We start from the raw sequence: 18,133 nt of genomic DNA, 5'->3' as shown, positions 1-18,133 counted from the left end.
TAGGCAATAAATAAATTATAATAACTTGTAGGTACACCACGTAAGTATTAAATACTGCAAAGCTTTCGGTCCGTTAACCCGGACCTTCATCAGTGCAATTACTTGAATACACGTTTGCGCGTCACTTAAATATCATGTTAGTCGTGATTAGTTTGCTCGCGCTATTAATTAAACGGTTTCATTTAATTAAGTTCTAACTAATGCGCGCGCCCTAGACAAGTATTTGACTAAGAGACACCGAAAAGAGCACGCGGTGCTCTTAGTCAAATACTTGTCTAGGGCGCGCGCATTAGTTAGAACTTAATTAAATGAAACCGTTTAATTAATAGCGCGAGCAAACTAATCACGACTAACATGATATTTAAGTGACGCGCAAACGTGTATTCAAGTAATTGCACTGATGAAGGTCCGGGTTAACGGACCGAAAGCTTTGCAGTATTTAATACTTACGTGGTGTACCTACAAGTTATTATAATTACTAAAGTCGCCATGCAATCATACAAGAAAATTAATAAATAAATTGTTTAGAAACATACGTGTTCTGATGACTCTATATTTAAAATACCCTCTGATTGAAATTCAACCTGCTACTAGTCTAAACTAATAAAAGCTTTTGTTTGTTCAGCCATTCGAATATTGTTGCAAGGCTTTATTACGTTCAGACGTGCATAAAAATGGTTGTGAAATAAGAAATATCATTTAGCAATGACGTGGATAAATAATACACACACACAAAATACATAATTTTGAGTAAAAATAATCTTCGGCTATAATCATTAATTACTTTTCCTTTCATGCATGACATTTCATGGGATCGAACAAATAGTAAGGCGAAAACATCAATCACCCTGTCAAAACGTGCGCAGGTGGATCAACGGTCGTATGTCATTGCCAAGTTTAACTGTCACATTTAAAAAATTAATATGCATGCTTTAGGCAGCTGCAAAGCTCTTATGTCAATCAATTCTGTTTTATATTCCGCGCGGTCGAGCATTTTAAGCATTACGTCAGAGAAAGCTTAATTCGGCTAAAATAGTGGAGTAAGTAGTTAACTTGTAAAATAAGGTTCACAGAAGCAATGTTTAAAAATTTTAATAGCTGTTGATGATAAATATTTTAAGTTGTTAACTTTTTTAAGTATTGATCGATTGGATAAAGCCCAACTCGACTAGTGCGTCAACGCCTTAAACAAACAAGATAGGGGAGCTGGAGCGAGCTTCTAACACCAACCCACAGTTCACATGCACTCTCAACGCTGATTGGCTGGAAAAGGATCAGCCCACTCTGGTTGATGACGTGTGCATGTTTCCCCAAACCTTTACCATAAAAGGGCGTGTACAAAACCCGAATCTTCAATGGAGCAACGTATTGGACCGGGCCAGAATCGTCAGTGAACCAAGAAACTCAGTGGACTAACGGAGTAAAAAGCATGTGAAACGTTAAGAAACTCAACAATACAGAACGTACAAAGAAGACACAATAAAACGACTAATATCCAAAAGAAGAGAAAAAGAGCACCCATTAGCAAACATTAAGATCATTAGTTAATACATAGTAAAGATATCATTAATCGAAATGACTCGTCTTGGTCCTCGAAATATTGATATAGTGACTTTCAACACTTAGCTTGATGTAAGATCAATATCGCGAGGTTGATCGAGATCGATCTTGTGGCAGACAGAATTCTTTTTGCCAGCGTTCGCACTACAATTAAGCAAATTGCAAAAGGATTTAGGTTTCCAGACAATAGACATAGGCCGCCCCAATGGCGAATGGTTTTATTTGATGTAAAATGCACACTTTGCTGAACTTCACATGCACAATATTTCATTTATTTACATGCTAATTGTATACTTAAATCCTCTTTCTTACAACGGGCGACTTGCCATATAATAAAGTACCTAAGTTAGCCAAATAATAAAGTGGGCTATAATATATATCCTGAGGTATAGAACTTCGATCACAATAAAATTATCGACATGTAAACATTCAAATATTTAAAAAATACGTCAAATATCCCAGCAATTCAGCTAAAAATAATAACAACAGAAATAAAATCAACGATAATTTTACTATATACTAACTAGTTAGTACTATACTAACTAACTTTTTTTTCTGTCGGCATTCCAGGGGGTCTTGGGGGTGTCTCATCTAAGAAACGTACTGCATTTCCGGGGATCAGATTATTCTTAGAGTGAGGGGGTTGTACAAGAGAATGGTAGACATTTAATGGGAAACTGGAAATATTTATATTTGTATTTCGTCATTTCCAAGATGAGTACTACACAAGCAAGTATATTTGGTTTTTAATGCGGTAATTCAATGGCAAATTGGCAATATCTTATTGTTATTTAGTTTACGACAACTATAATCGACAACTCTAGTGATCCTCGAGTAAGCAGTGTTACTTGGTCAAGACAATTAATTTGTTCCCTGTAAAATATATAATTTTGTTTCTGCGTTTTGCATTTTGTTTCTTCGAACTTTACAACGCGTCGTGACGTTTCAAATATACATAGAGCTTGCGTTGCGGCCGTTACAATGGCCTCAGGGTATTTACCATCCTAATAATTGGCAGGATGAAAAAAGTTCAAGTCGCGAGCAAGCAAGTAAAACAATTAAACGGCGAAACATACCAAACGCGAGCGAATGAGGCGGTGTTCGAATTACCGTTGCTTTAATTCGGTGTTTTAATTAGCGTTGCTTTAATTAGCGTTGCTTTAATTAGCGTTGCTTTAATTGAGAGTTGCTTTAATTAGCGTTGCTTTAATCGGCGTTGCTTTAATTAGCGTTGCTTTAATTAGCGTTGCTTTAATTAGCGTTGCTTTAATTAGCGTTGCTTTAATTAGCGTTGCTTTAATTAGCGTTGCAGTGTTCGAGCATTTCATCTTCGAAAAATCAGTAAATTTACATGTTTCGCAATACATCGACGCCATTTTGATTCAGGAAATGTCGAGGATATTTACGACGTATATATAGCAGATTCAGCAGTTTTATTTGTAAACATGGCGTCTTCCGACTCATGTTTAATTCAATTTGACGGGAAAAAAGGCCCACTAGCAACTTTTAGTGACGTGTCTTCTCCAAAATTTTTGGATTGTCGTAGCATTTAGCTAACGCTAGATGGAGAACATCGTGATATTGCACGGAGAAGTTTAGATCTTGTCAGCGAAAACGTGTTAAAACTGACGGTATCGAATATGCAAATTTCTCGTATCACAGAGCTTGTTATTTGGCATTGACAAATAATGTTCATATCAAACGAGCTCAAGTGCGGTGTCAGGAAAAAGAATAACGTGAAGCAGTTCAACTTTCGTCTTCTTTTGGTGAAATTGACAAAACAGAACCAGAAGAAGTTCAACCTGCGAAAACGATGCTGCGAAAAATATTACCTGAATTTCCTGAGTTAGTTGAGTGCTTTTAAATGCTTGGAAGAAACTTCTCTCCTTCAAAAGATCTTGTCAATGAGCTGTACAAATTTACGTGTTTATTGTATTCAGACAAAGCGTCAACAAGTGTGGATGACTCTAGATATGCCCTTTTTAAGACAGGAAAATGTTCCGATGACGTCTTGTCTCCAACTTACGATAACCCTGTCCAACATATATATAGAGCAAATTTTTAAGCAGCATCATGGTATCAGTGTTTAAGTGCAAAAATCTATCTCCCATCACCGGCTGGCAATGGCTGGACGCTTGGCAATAAAGAGCTGGAGAGTGGAGATAACTTTGATGACACGCCCACCCGCTCCGCGATCTTTAATTGTGTTGAGTGCAAGTGCAAGACTGGATGCTCGACCATGCGTTCGTTGTTCCTGCAAAAGGCTGCCTTAATTAAAGTGTACCGACCTATATTCGTGTGGTGATTGCCAGAATGCAGTAGTTGAAGATGGTAATGACGATGATAGCAGTTATTCCCTGGCTCCATCTGATGACGAATGAACTTGAAGGATCTAATCTGGATTTCAGAGATGACGACGATGATGAGTTGTGGTACTCTAAGAGATGTAATCCGATTATCTTTTTAGTGGGTTGACGATAAGATAAAGGCGTTGGTAATTAAATTTGTCAAAAAACTGAGATGTTGTAAATGGTTTTGTTGAGTAAACGTGTGTATTATACTTGTAGTTAGTATAAAACAAAGGTTATGTGGAAAAGGATTGTGTAGCAAATATTTTGTATAAATTGACTAGAAGCAAAACACTCGTGGATGATTTTGTTGCGTGTAAAAAAAATTTGTTCTAATTTATTTGTAAATTCCAAGAGCAGAATGCTATAAAAAATCACAAATTGTCGGAAGTCTTCTCTGACTAATTTAGTTTTAAAAAATCTATGAAAATTTTCGAAAAACCTCGTAAAACTCCTCGCAAAGCTTCCTTGTTGAAGCCTGCTTGCACAGCAAAAATGTTGGAAACTTCATTTAAATACCGGTGTAAAACTTCTGAATCAGCCATATATTTCGTATATTATACACCAAGTATCTTGAACATTTCCTGAATCAAAATGGCGTTGCGAAACATGTAAATTCACTGATTTTTTGAAGCTGAAATGCTCGAAAACTGCAGGTTTGTGAAGGTGAAAACACGCGAATTTAGACTTTCTATAATTTATCCTAATTTTCTATCGTGTTTTCAAGTAGTGCCCGAAGGGGGGCTTCGAAACTGAACGACAATCGGCCACAGAATACGGCCTAATTATCATACGAGGGGGCCCGAATCCGCGAGAAGAATATAATCCAAATCTCCGGGCGAAATTGTACCCCCGTAGGTTTATATCCGCTAGCGGATCTCCGGGTTCAAATATGGATTTGGACCGGGGGGTCCATTTTCAGCCAGGTCCAAATCCGCTGTGACAACTGTACACAGGGCCCTAGCAAAAAGTGTAATTAGGGGGTGCCAGTTTATATCAATATATTGTTTGTGTATTGTACCTTTGATATGTAAAAATGATTATATGATGCAAGATACAAGATGACTGCCGGTTAGCGTTCTCAACGTTAACTATCATATCCAATAGAAGAGGACACTTTTGGCCTGCAAGAAGCAGTGTGTGTTCAAGTAAAATAACTGGTGGCATTTTACCAAAATAAAAAAATTTGTTCAATTTGACTGCTCTCAGTTCCAAAGAAAATATGCAAATATTTCGCTGGCAAATAAATCTCTCTGCAGGAGAAAACCCATTAGGTCAGGGTTTCCACAACTTGGCTGTCCTCATAGGGGGTAGCAACAATGAAAAAAAGAGAGACAAAGAATTTTTGAAAAGAAGGCATAATATATCCTATTAACACAGATCCCTCTTACCCTTGTGGTTTTCAAAGGAAATTTCCTTGCATTGTGGAAACCCTTATTGTAGCTAATTCCTATAATTGCAAGATAATATTCAAAGAATTCTTTCCTTTATAGTTAAATAATGTTGCGAAATTTCATAATAAATAAGGTTTTTTCCTCGTTTTAAATGAGCATCACAGCAGCACGCTAGAACGCTAATGACGAATATACACCACTGACGGCAGCGGAGATAGTCAGCGATGAAGGTAGGTTTGCTGGAATGTAGACTACAAAGATCTTTATTTAACATATCTTTAATGTTGTTGGGTATAAACCATTGAAGCCAGGAAATTGATAAATAACCTTGGGTAATAATATAACAATAATTTGTTTCAGTATTACCGTACTCAGAATCCATCAGAAATTTTGTGAAATGCAGTGCATTTGCGCAAGGATTGTGGTCTAATGGTCTAATTACTTAAAAATCAAAACAGACTTTATCGATTGCCACGTTAGACGAATTTTACTCATGAGTGACTTAGGCTATGTTCACGCTAAACTCAGAGACCACGATCTATCTCACCTAGAATCAACCGGCAAAGCGGTTATCCTGAGGTAGGGGCCCTAAATTTAGGGTTTCATATTCGCAAATTCGTAGCCGTGTGACTGCCGGATGTCATTCGAAAGCGAATGTTGTGACGGTGATTGGAAATTCTTGAATATACGACCGCAATTAAGGCTGGTTTCCATTTAATCATCTCCATTCAATGTGTCGTGAACAGTAATTTAAACCCGTGACAAATAGTTCAAATATAAATTGATCTTCATTATTTCAGAATTTAAATCGGCAATTGTTGACTGCACAGACATAGAAATTTTCTATCACATCAGCCAAGGAATCAAGGAACGGGGAACGAGGAACGAGGAACGGGGAACCGGAAATGAGAATCTCCGGAATCTTTAAAACCCGGAACGAGAATCTCCAGAATCTTTAAAACCCGGAACGAGAATCTCCGGAATCTTTAACTGAACCCGGAATGAGAATCTCTGGAATCTTTAAAACCCAGAGTGAGAATTACCGGAATCTTTAAAACCCGGAACGAGAAACATGTAAACAGAAGGCGCAATACGATAAATCCCGTCCTAAACAACTTGTGTCATTCGATATCAACTTTTTTTTCCATAAAAACAGTTAATTCATGATAAAATGAGCCTGTCTCTTGAATTCTTTCGTTGGAATTTTCCAGATTTGGCCTAAAACGTGAAAGAATTATATTTGAATAGCCATGCTACTTCGCACACAATTTGTTAAATCAATGTCAAGTCTAAAATATCGTGAAAATCAAGCGTTATCGGAATGCTGCTTATCCAGGCGAAATATTGGACCATCACCGAAGCCCTATTTTCTCTAACAAATGCCTTTTCGCAACGGTCCTCCCCAAGCACCCCTGCGCGATCGCACATCTTAGGCTCTTAGCCACAGATCTCTATATTACGCTGAATGCAGCCTTTATGTTTTCCAATAAAGCGCCAGGGAACGAGGCTGTCTCATTGGTTAGACAGCGAGGACAAGGACGACGATGAGGCGAAGGAAAAGGCATTTGTTAGAGGAAATACGGCTTCGGTGATGGTCCAATATTTCGCCTGGATAAGCAGCATTCTGATAACGCTTGATTTTCACGATATTTTAGACTTGACATTGATTTAACAAATTGTGTGCGAAGTAGCATGGCTATTCAAATATAATTATTTCACGTTTTTGGCCGAATCTGGAAAATTCCAACGAAAGAATTCAAGAGACAGGCTCATTTTTTCATAAATCGACTGTTTTTATGGAAAAAAAGTTGACATCGAATGACACAACTTGTTCAGAACGGAATTTATCTTATTGCTCCTTCTGTTTACATGTTTCTCGTTCCGGGTTTTAAAGATTGCGGAAATTCTCATTCCGGGTTTTAAAGATTCCGGAGTTTCTCATTCTGGCTTTTAAAGATTCCGGCGTTTCTCATTCCGGCTTTTAAAGATTCCGGAGATTCTCCTTCCGGCTTTTCAAGATTCCGGAGATTCTCAATCCGGGTTTTAAAGATTCCGGTGATTCTCACCCCCCGTCCCCCCTTCCTGGTTCCTCGTTCCTGGTTTTAAAGATGGCCGCCACCATGACATGCTCGCCACACTTTTTAAATGGCAACCAGGTATCAAATTCATATTGCCTGTAGTTTCTGCCCTGCGGTGTTGTAGCTAAACTATTCTTCAAAGACAGTTTCGATGCTGTCTCGTTACTTTTATTTTAGAATATTGTATGGTATGATTTTTTTAAAGGCAGTTAATGGGTCAATCTCGTTCGGTGCGCTCACTCGTGAGAAATTGTTTTTGACAAGAGAACATAAATTCCATATCCTCGAGCGAACCGTGTAATGTTTTCATTGTTTTGTTTATTATATGGATTAGATCATGAGTGATTATACAGAAATAAATAAATAAGCCTAAACATTAAAGTAGAATAAATTTTACGTATTTAAAGATGTCTTTCAATTGTTTTTGTTTGTATATATCCAACGTTAATTCCGTTTTATATGACGAGCCAAAGACCATTTGTATTTTCACAACAACAGCAATGGATACAAGAAATTTTACAATTTCTAGCGCACATTGTGTAATTTATAGTGGCGAGTTCTACGAGTGTTTTAGTTCTAATTTATATAAATTATTTAATACCCCCATCCATATAATAAAAGAGGATAATTTCCTCTTCAGAGCCCAGCTTAAGTTAATTTCATTTAATGTAGTAATTGTTGTGAACATGTCAAGATGGTTGATCTGTTAAAATATTGCTGTGTGTTTGCAGTTAACAATGACAATATACATAAGGACTAAATTGCTTGGCAAAGCTTAATGCTGTGGGAAAACGGGCGATGTTTACTTCACTTTTATGACTGTATTGGTTTCTGCAAAATAGAAACATTTATGAGCTTTCGACTCATTCGAGTCATTTCATAAATCATTAGCTTTGCTTGAGTTCTGGCTTAGGAAATATTTCTCTTCGTTTGAAATAACGAGGGGTTGTTTCATGTATGTATTTCTAGTAAAATTCTATTATGGGTTTTAAAAATTAAATAATATAGAAGTTTGCTTTTTAGATAAAGATGCACATGCAACGTGCCATTTTCATATGAAGTCTGAATTGTTTTAGGCATAGCCGTTATGCTCAAAGATGAGAATAACTGAATCCACGGAAAATGATAATGTTATCATATCCCGGCGTGAGGAGAGTGACATAACTTTAACTTTGACAAAAAAGAATCGTACAGCAACTTCAGGAAATTAGATTATATATCTGCGTTGGGAAATAAACAATCCAAGCTTGTTGTTAATGAACAAAAGGTAGAACCTCGTGGAGAGAGCATTGAAAACGAAAAATGTCATAATGGTATGAAATTTTATATAATGGAGAGATTTATAATTAGTTTGACTTTTGTCCTCAACCGCTAACAACAAATCGTGGCTTGAGGTTGAAATTTTGCCGTTTCACGTTTGCGGTTCACGTTTTAAACCGCTGGACATGTATTTTCACGTAGTTTATTTAATAACACGACTGGCAATATATGGCGGTTTACCATGCATGATATCGTTGTTCCGCCTTTAGTCGATAGTCAGTTATTAAAATGGAGTTTCTTCTCAACTTTTCCAGGTGTAAACGACTTTTGATTTTAAAAAAATTGAGGCATTAGAAATAGCTAGCTGCAATTTAACTGCGAAACTGTCTACCGCATGCTAATTTTGAATCGTTGTAACATAAGGTGTAGGTAAATGACTGCTAACTAAATGTCAAATTTGCAACAACGGCAACGTGAAACCGCTAACGTGAAACCACGTTTGCGGCTTGCCGTAAACGTCTAACTAAAACTCTCTAATAAGGAAACGCGCAATTTCATTGGTTACACTAGGCGTACAAGATGAGCCAATCCTGCACGAAAAGTTTTATCGTAGTTATTTTATAAAGGAAATACTAAATGCTTCCTCGACTTTCGAAAAGCGTAACGGCTCGGACTTTTTCACGCTTTCCAAAAGTCTCGCAATATCCTGCGTGGAGTATCACGCTATCCTGCACGGAGACCATTTATAGCACTCCTTTATTATAGAACATTTATCTAAGAACCGACCTGGTTTGAATTAATTGACTACACAAGGAAAAATAAACAAAACCGCGACGTTTCAAGCAAAGAATTCGAAGCAAGGTGAAAAACTTCCCTTGCTCGAAACGTGGAAGTTATCTCTGCATTCTTCAAATATTCGGCTTATCGTCTTAATATTAACATGACAAAATTTCTGGACGTTAATTGGTCAAGATGAGTACAGTAATTTCACCAATTACAGTACTGTGCAAAAGTTTTAGGCCCCCAGTCAAATTGTCACTTGTTAGTAAAATTTATGGTATTGCAAGACATGCTTGGTAGAAAGACTTGTAGTGGTCTTGCACTCGGTACAGCCACCATGAGAGACCATTATTGCGGCACAGTGCCCACTCATTGACCTAACAAGCTTGTTTGTTACATCTGGATCAACAGCCTCACGTGATGCGAAAATGGTCTCTTTCATTCTGGATGGAAAGCCCTTGTAGATTTCGTAACTAGAGGTGAGGCAATTTTAGACAATGTACTTACAAATCGATCGGATCTGTTCGGTAAATGCGTCCCATATAACATGTCAATAAAGACTGATCATACGGCTGTCATCCTGCCTGCAGGAACTAAACTGAAACCGGTTCGAAAAAACGTCCGTATTCGTGATTGCAGAAAACATAGGAAAAATGATTTTTATCAAGCGCTGGCTCGAGAAAATTGGGATAACATCCTAAATGCATCTAATGTTCAATTGGCAGTGAAGGAGTTAGAAAGAACGATTCACATGCATATGGATAAGAGTATGCCATTTAAAACGGTTCGCATGTCATCGCGCGACCCAGTATGGATGACACCCTTAATAAAATCATTAATGAGAATAAAATCGAGAGTATCCTCCAAGAATGTAGATCGAATAAGTGAAATCAACCAGAGAATATCGGAAATTATTAGCCGAAACAGAAGAACACTTTTGTGTGATCCCATCGGATCAGGCGAATGGTGGAAAAATGTGGATTACATCTCACAGCGTCGACGAACATCAGTTAATGTAAATCTCGATAGACACTCGCTTATGGAATTGAATGATTATTTTGCTAATCTGTGTCAAGACACAGCATATGTGGAGCCGGCTCCAATGGTGATTTGTGAGGAGGAGAATGTTCCAGAGATCTCGGAAATAGAAGTGTGGAATAATTTAAGGCATTTGAAGAAAACTGCTACTGGTCCAGACCTAATACCATACTGGGTGTGGAAGGAACATGCGGAAATAATAACACCTATTATTCATAAAATCTGGAATTTATCCTTGAAATCTAGTACGTGGCCTTCTTCGTGGAAAAGGGCAAACATTAATCCGTTACCCAAAGTTGATATGCCTAAAGACAAGACTGAATATCGAGGAATTAACATTACATCAGTTATTGCGCGTGCTTTCGAGAAATCTGTGTATAACATACATACTCGTGATATTGTTGAACAGTCTTTAAGTTCTACCCAGTTTGCTTATCGGAAAGGAGGAAGTTGTGAAGATGCATTGTTGAGTATGCAACATGAGATTTACAGTTATCTGGATAGTCCAAATTGCAAAGCTGTTAGATTTTTCACGATGGATTTTAGCAAAGCATTCGACAGTGTAAGACATGAACTCCTGGTCCTGTAACTCAAACGCTTACCGTTAAATCCATATATCATTAATTGGTATTTAAGTTTCTTAAAAGACCGACAACAACGAGTTGTTTACAATAACTTCAACGGAGAATGGAAACTTGTTAACAAGGGCACAACCCAGGGAAGTGTCAGCGGACCGTATCTTTACAATGTCTTTATGAATGATCTGGAATTAGATTTGGATGGCAGACCCGCTCTCTTCAAATATGCGGACGATTCCAACACAATTGTTCCAGTGTGGAAAAATAAAGAATGTCGAACTGATTTGGTGGGGAAATTTTTAACTTGGTCTCGAGATAATGACATGAACTGTAATCTAGAAAAATGTAAAGAACTGATATTTCGAAAGAAGGGATTCAATCAAGTTATTTCATCGGTTTACAACATTCCACAATGTTCAGATATTTCCGTTTTAGGAATGACACTTCAAGAAAATTGTAAATATAGTTTACATATAAAAGCTAAACTACTCAAAGCAAATAGATGCTTGTATGTTATAAGATCTTTGCGTAAAGAAGGTGCATGTCAGGAAGAAGTAGATAAGATTTTTAACAGCTTGGTATTACCCATTTTCACCTATTGTCTTTCAGTATATGGTGCGTCTGATTCGGACTTGACTGTTGTACAAAAGTTTTTAGATAGATGTTTCAAAAGACGCTATGTCTCCCATTGTATCAATTTACGCGAACTTTTGGAAGCTAATGATAAAAAACTTTACAATAAATATACTTCAATGATTGAACATCCTTTAAGTAAGATTTTACCTAAGAAAAAGAAAACGAATTATCACCTTAGAAAACAGAGCATTATTCATCCCAAGATTAATACAAATAGATTTAAAAACACTTTTGTAAATAGACTCATTTTAAATTATAATTATAGTAAAGGAATTATTGTAACTTAAGATATGTACCTTTTATCTTAAGACCATTAAAAGATTGATTGATTGATTGATTGATTGATTGATTCTTTCAGATGTCGAGATGGGCTTCTATCTGACCTCTTTTTGACTTATTCCCAAAAATGTTCAATGAGGTCTACGTCAGCAATCTCTTATAACCCTGGGCTGGTCAATATCACTCTCTTTCAGGCTCTTTTCTAAATGACATGGTGCCCCCATCTTACTGGAAGATATAATCTCCACCACAAAGCCATCTCATCTATTAGGAAAGTTCTAGATACAAGCCAAACATACCATTTTCCGTATCTAGTCGAAAATTTACGATCTTGGGACTTTCTAAAAGGTGGAGAGAGCTTTGCGGTTGAGACTTTATCTTTGAACAAGATAGGGCACTATGGGACAGAGAAAAAAGCCCCACCGAAAGAAATATCAATCAGTTCAGGGCAACGACAGAATTCTGACCTAAACCTGTTCGAATATCTCTGGAAATAAGTGAAGAAGAGGTCAGATAGAAGACCATCTCGACATCTGGAAGAATGAAAGAGACCATTTTCACAACACGTGAGGCTGTTCATCCAGATGTAACAAACAAGCTTGTTAGGTCAATGACTGGGCATTGTGCCGTAATAATGGTCCCTCATGGTGGCTGTACCAAGTGCAAGACCACTACAAGTCTTTCTATCTAGCATGTCTTGCAATACCATGAATTTTACTAACAAGTGACAATTTGACTGGGGGCCTAAAACGTTTGCACAGTACTGTATATATCTTTTGTAATGTTTGGAAAATGCCGCAAGTTTATTGGCAACCCTTTCAAGTTGTAATTGCACTTTGGCTCATAGCCAATAAAAATCACTCTAGTATATACAACTGGGCAATCAGCATTCAGGAAACATGCAAAAATAATATGAATTTGTACCAAATTGTACCATTTACCAAGCATTGTTCTGATAAATAGGCAAGTGGGGAGACAGGGCTGCATTCTGCAGTTATTGAAGGTACGCTAGAAATGGTAAAAGATCTTGTTGAAAATGGTGCTCATGTAAATGGAAAGGACACTAACGGGTGGACAGTGCTGCACTATGCTGTTACTAAAGATAAACTAGAAATCATAAAATATCTTGTTGAAAATGGCGCTGATGTAAATGGCAAGTCTACTATTGGTGGATGGACAGTCTTACACTATGCTGTTAGTAAAGGTACACTAGAAATTGTAAAATATCTTGCTGAAAAGGGCGCTGATGTGAAAGGCAAAAACACTGAAGGTAGGACGGTTCTACAGACTGCTGTTACTGAAGGTACACTGGAAATGGTAAAATACCTAGTTGAAAAAGGTGCTGATGTAAATGGCAGAAATACTAGCGGGCGGACTGTGCTGCACAGTAGTGTTACTAAAGGTACGCTAGATATAGTGAAATACCTTGTTGAAAATGGAGCAGAAGTAAATATCAGGGATACGTACGGGTGGACAGTACTGCACAGTGCTGTCACTAAAAACACGCTGGATATAGTAAAATACCTTGTGGAAAAAAACGCTCATGTAAGTGGCAAAAACATTGATGGGTGGACAGTCCTGCACAGTGCTGTTACCAATGGTAAGCTAGAAATAGTAAAATACCTTGTTGAAAACGGCGCTGATGTTAATTGCGAGGATAGTGATGGAAGGACAGTGCTCTACTTTGCTGTTACTGAAGGTGCGCTGGAAATGGTAAAATATCTTGTTGACAGCGGCGCTGATGTAAACGGAAAGAATACTAACGGGAGGACAATGCTGCACAGTGCTATTGAAAAAGGTACGCTAGAAATAATAAAATACCTTACCGTAAACGGAGCTAATGTAAATGGCAAGGATGATGACGGATGGACTGTGCTGCACAATGCTGTTACTAAATGTCCGCTAGAAATTGTAAAATTTCTTGTTGAAAACGGCGCTGATGTAAATGGCAAGTATACTGACGGATGGACAGTATTGCACTATGCTGTTAACAGGGGAACGCTAGAAATGGCAAAATATCTTTTGAAAAAGGGTGCTAATGTAAATGGTGAGAATACTAACGGGAGGGCTGTCTTGCACAGTGCTGTCGCTAAAGGTGCGCTAGATATAGTGAAATACCTTGTTGAAAACGGCGCTGATGTAAATAGCACGGATATTGACGGGAGGTCAGTTCTACACAGTGCTGTTACTGAACGTAAGCTAGACATGATAAAATACCTTGTTGAACATGGGGCTAATGTAAATGGCAAGGATTCTGATGGGGAGACAGTGCTGCATTTTGCAGTTAGTGAAGGTACGCTAGAAATGGTAAAATATCGTTGGCGCTGATGTAAATGGAATAGATACTAACGGATGGACAGTGTTGCACAATGCTGTTACTGAAGGTAAGCTAGAAATCATAAAATATCTTGTTGAAAATGGCGCCAATGTAAATGGCGAGTATACTGATGGATGGACAGTATTGCACTATGCTGTTTCCAATGGTACACTAGAAATGGTAAAATATCTTGTTGAAAAGGGAGCTGATGTAAAAGGTAAAAATACTGACGGGTTGACAGTCCTGCACAGTGCCGTTACTAATGGTGCGCTAGATATAGTGAAATATCTTGCTGAAAAGGGCGCTGAAGTAAATATCAGAGATATTTATGGGTGGACAGTGCTGCACAGTGCTGTTAATGAAGGTGTGCTAGAAGTAGTAAAATACCTCGTTGCAAAGGGCGCTGAAGTAAATATCAGGGATATTTATGGGTGGACAGTGCTGCACAGCGCTGTTACTAAAGGTATGCAAGATATAGTAAAATACCTCGTTAAAAACGGCGCTGATGTGAATGGCGAGAATACTAACGGGTGGACAGTCCTGCACAGTGCTATTACTAATGGTTGGCCAGAAATGGTAAAATATCTTGTTGAAAATGGTGCTAATGTAAATGGCAAGAAGGCTAATGGGTGGACAGTGCTGCACAGCGCGGTTACTAAAGGTGAGCTAGAAATGATAAAATATCTTGTTGAACATGGTGCTGATGTAAATGGCAGGGATACTGACGGGTGGACAGTGCTGTACACTGCTGTTACGGCTGGTGCCTTAGACCTCGAATGTTCAGTTGAACAGGTTGCGAAGGATACTGCTGAGTGGAGGGATCTGCATCGTGTTTTCCATTTTTGTAAATTAGAAATTGTGAAATATATACTTGAACATGGCGCTGACATAAATTGCAAGGATGCTGATGGATGGACCGCCCTCCACGCTTCTGTCGATACAGGTGCATTAGAAATTGTCGAGTATTTAGTTGAGCAGGGTGCTGATATAGCACTTGAAAGTAAAATCAGCGCTCATACTCTTGGCACTGACATCATGAGAATGGCTGTTGTAAACAATTCAGTTGCTTTGGTCAATCTCCTGTTGCAAAGAAAAATCGTTGTGTGGAGAGCTGGAAAATTGCTTGTCGAAGGAAGGCAAATGAATCTTCTTGAATGGAGTATTTTCCTTGGGCATGATGAAATTCCGACTATTCTCAAAAGGTCCGTAAAACATCGTGAAAAAATTCAGGTGTTGAAAACAACGAACTGCAACCAGTTAGAAAAGGTAATTTCTCAATCACATATGAAGTTGTTATAATGAGTTTTGCATCATAAAGTTTAAAAGAAAGTTTACAGTCGGCAGCACCTTTTATATTCGTTTGCACAGTATAACTTAATAATTGTAACCAGATTCCGACTACGCAATTAGATTTTGTCGCCTAGGCCCCATTTCCTAATAGGTTTAGGTTATTCCATCTAATAACCATCTTCTACTCCAATAGATGGAAATACCGATGCAGGCTTTTCTCGCAAAGAGTCAATTCAAAATTGGCGACGGTTGTGGTGGTTCACGTGTCTATGTTGGTCTCATGAAGGATGGAAGTGAAGTTGCTGTTAAGAGAATCTTGGTGCAAAGTGAGGACAAAACAGTTGAAAACGAAAAGGAAATCATGAGTCTCATTGAGACGGAAAACTGTCCATTTATAGTGAGCTATCGTTATTTTCATTCTGACGATGACTTCATGTATCTTATTGTTGATCTTTGCGAGGAAAACTTGAGGGAACTTGTTCATGCATGCAGTATTAAGCATCTACAAGAGCATGGTCCACGAATGATTAGGGAAATTCTATCAGGACTTGAATTTCTTCATGGTAAAGGAGTATTGCACCGAGATTTAAAACCTTCAAACGTCCTGGTTGATATCGAAGGTCGCATGAAGTTGGCAGACTTTGGAATAAGCCGTGTCCTAGAAGACGATCAAACGACAGTTCAAACATTCGTGAGAGGCACTCCTGGATGGATGCCATCGGAAGTAACTCAAGCCATTGAGAAAAATGAGAAATGTCGTTTCAAAAGGAAATCAGATGTCCAGGTCGCGGGCATGATTGCTTTCTACGTCTTAACTAAAGGTGAACACCCTTTTGGTTCTTCCTTTGATCGAATGAGAAATATTTCGGAAGGGAACTCTGTCAGTTTGAAGAAACTTGGTGATCGCAAAGCTCAAAATTTTGTGTCGTGGCTGATCAATCATAAAATTGATGAGAGACCTTATGCTCACGAGGCGTTGAGGGATCCTTTCGTTGATGAACATTGACACAGTCGAAATACAGAACTTTTCTACGGAGATGAGACAATTATCGTCGAAATTAATTACGAAGGAGTTTCGTGGACTTGAACATATGATATTTGTCAAGAACATTGTATTCTGTTTTTAAACTTTGAAAAAATGAACGATTAAGGTTCAGGAGCCGGGGGGTGACACTTTTCACACAAAGAAAAAAAATCTGAATGCAAAAACAAAGGCCTATAATAACTGTAATTAAACAAAGACTGGAAACGAATTTAATAATGAAGTTATATCTTGAAATAAACTGTTAAATACCGGATAGTGCCAGAGCAATCATTGTTGTGCGACGATATTCACCCCCCTGTCAGAGCCCTGTCCCGTTACTCGCGCGAAATCTTTACGGATTGTTTTGAAAGACGCGTGTGCAAATTTTACAATTTGGTAAAATGCTGTATTTCTCATATTTTATCATCAACTTTACCATGTTGACCGCTGTGGTCAACTTACACTAAAACAGTTTACCTGTCCTAGTGTCCTAAATGAAATGCATACAAACTCATATACATGCAGGTCCTTGACTTATCAGGCGCATCAGCTTCAGTTGAGTGATATAAAAGGATCTCAAAATTGTTCAAATCGCTGGGATTATGAGATTAATTATTAACATGATAAATATACTGGATGCTGATTGGTCATGAGCAGTACAGTTATTATAAACAAAATGGCTGGATGTTATTTTGCAAACAAACTGAACAGCCCTAGAGGAAGAAAGGACAGAAAGCAAAAAGTAAAAAATAATGGATGAAAGTCAGGATGTCAAGCAGGCCTGTATTTTGACAAACGCTTGCATTAAAAACAAGGAGCCATTGACATTTAGAGCTTTTTAAACTATTAACAATAGGGATTTTAAAGTACACATTTTTGCTGTCGTTGAAGCTTTTACTTGAATATATTCATACATACTCAATATCTTGACGTAGTTAGATCCGCGAAAAAAACGTGCCGAAACCTAGAGTTGCTGGTCACCGGTGCCCCAGCGACTAATTACGTATACTAAAGGATCTCGACGGGGCGTTTCAAATGATATTTTATGTTAATAATAAGCAAATATGCATGCGGGATTATTAGGGATGTTTGAAAATTTTGCCAAATCCGACCCGCCCCGGCTTCGCCAGGCAAAGAATACGTATTACTAGAGATTATTTTTGTCCTCAAATTCTCCCAAAATGTACACGTCATGCATACGCCACCATACTTGCTGGAAACATGGCTGCCTGTGATTTCTTACTATTTCTGCCGTTTTAGCAGTAATTTGTTGGTTTTTAATTGATATAACTTAGTAAATTTATTTTCAAATTAATTTTTACCTCGCGAATGCCAAAACATTAGTGAAATAGGTCGCACGGCAGATAGCATAAAAGAAATGACGTAATGACAAATGACGAATATCACGCAATAAACATTCGCCAGCAAGTTACCACTGAGACGGACAATGTCCACCTTATTCATCTATGGCCTGGCTGATCCCGAAATGTACTCGCCATCGCATGATTGATTATCGTTAACAATTTTTATTGGCCAAAAGAAACTTCTAGG

The 18,133-nt window shown here is 37.9% G+C and overlaps 2 protein-coding genes across 2 annotated transcripts; both read left to right on the top strand.

Annotated features, from left to right (window-relative positions):
* Nucleotides 1–10,564: 10,564 nt before the first annotated feature.
* LOC114536243 lies at nucleotides 10,565–11,914 on the top strand (the record flags this gene model as incomplete). Its single annotated transcript, XM_028557570.1, has 2 exons — nucleotides 10,565–11,043; nucleotides 11,245–11,914. Coding segments are annotated over exons 1-2 (954 nt in total), but the record flags the coding sequence as incomplete, so codon positions are not given.
* A 2,037-nt stretch (nucleotides 11,915–13,951) lies between these two features.
* LOC114536235 (ankyrin repeat domain-containing protein 50-like) lies at nucleotides 13,952–16,564 on the top strand. The gene is made up of 3 exons (XM_028557563.1): nucleotides 13,952–14,258; nucleotides 15,127–15,534; nucleotides 15,752–16,564. Exons 1-3 carry the CDS (start codon nucleotides 13,959–13,961, stop codon nucleotides 16,562–16,564), a joined length of 1,521 nt encoding a protein of 506 aa, XP_028413364.1. The 5' UTR covers nucleotides 13,952–13,958.
* Nucleotides 16,565–18,133: the final 1,569 nt, after the last annotated feature.

This window comes from Dendronephthya gigantea, unplaced genomic scaffold (genome assembly GCF_004324835.1).
Source record: "Dendronephthya gigantea isolate DGI-Jeju-01 unplaced genomic scaffold, DenGig_1.0 000132F, whole genome shotgun sequence".
Taxonomy (NCBI): domain Eukaryota; kingdom Metazoa; phylum Cnidaria; class Anthozoa; order Malacalcyonacea; family Nephtheidae; genus Dendronephthya; species Dendronephthya gigantea.
This window is presented reverse-complemented; position numbering and strand designations above follow the sequence as displayed.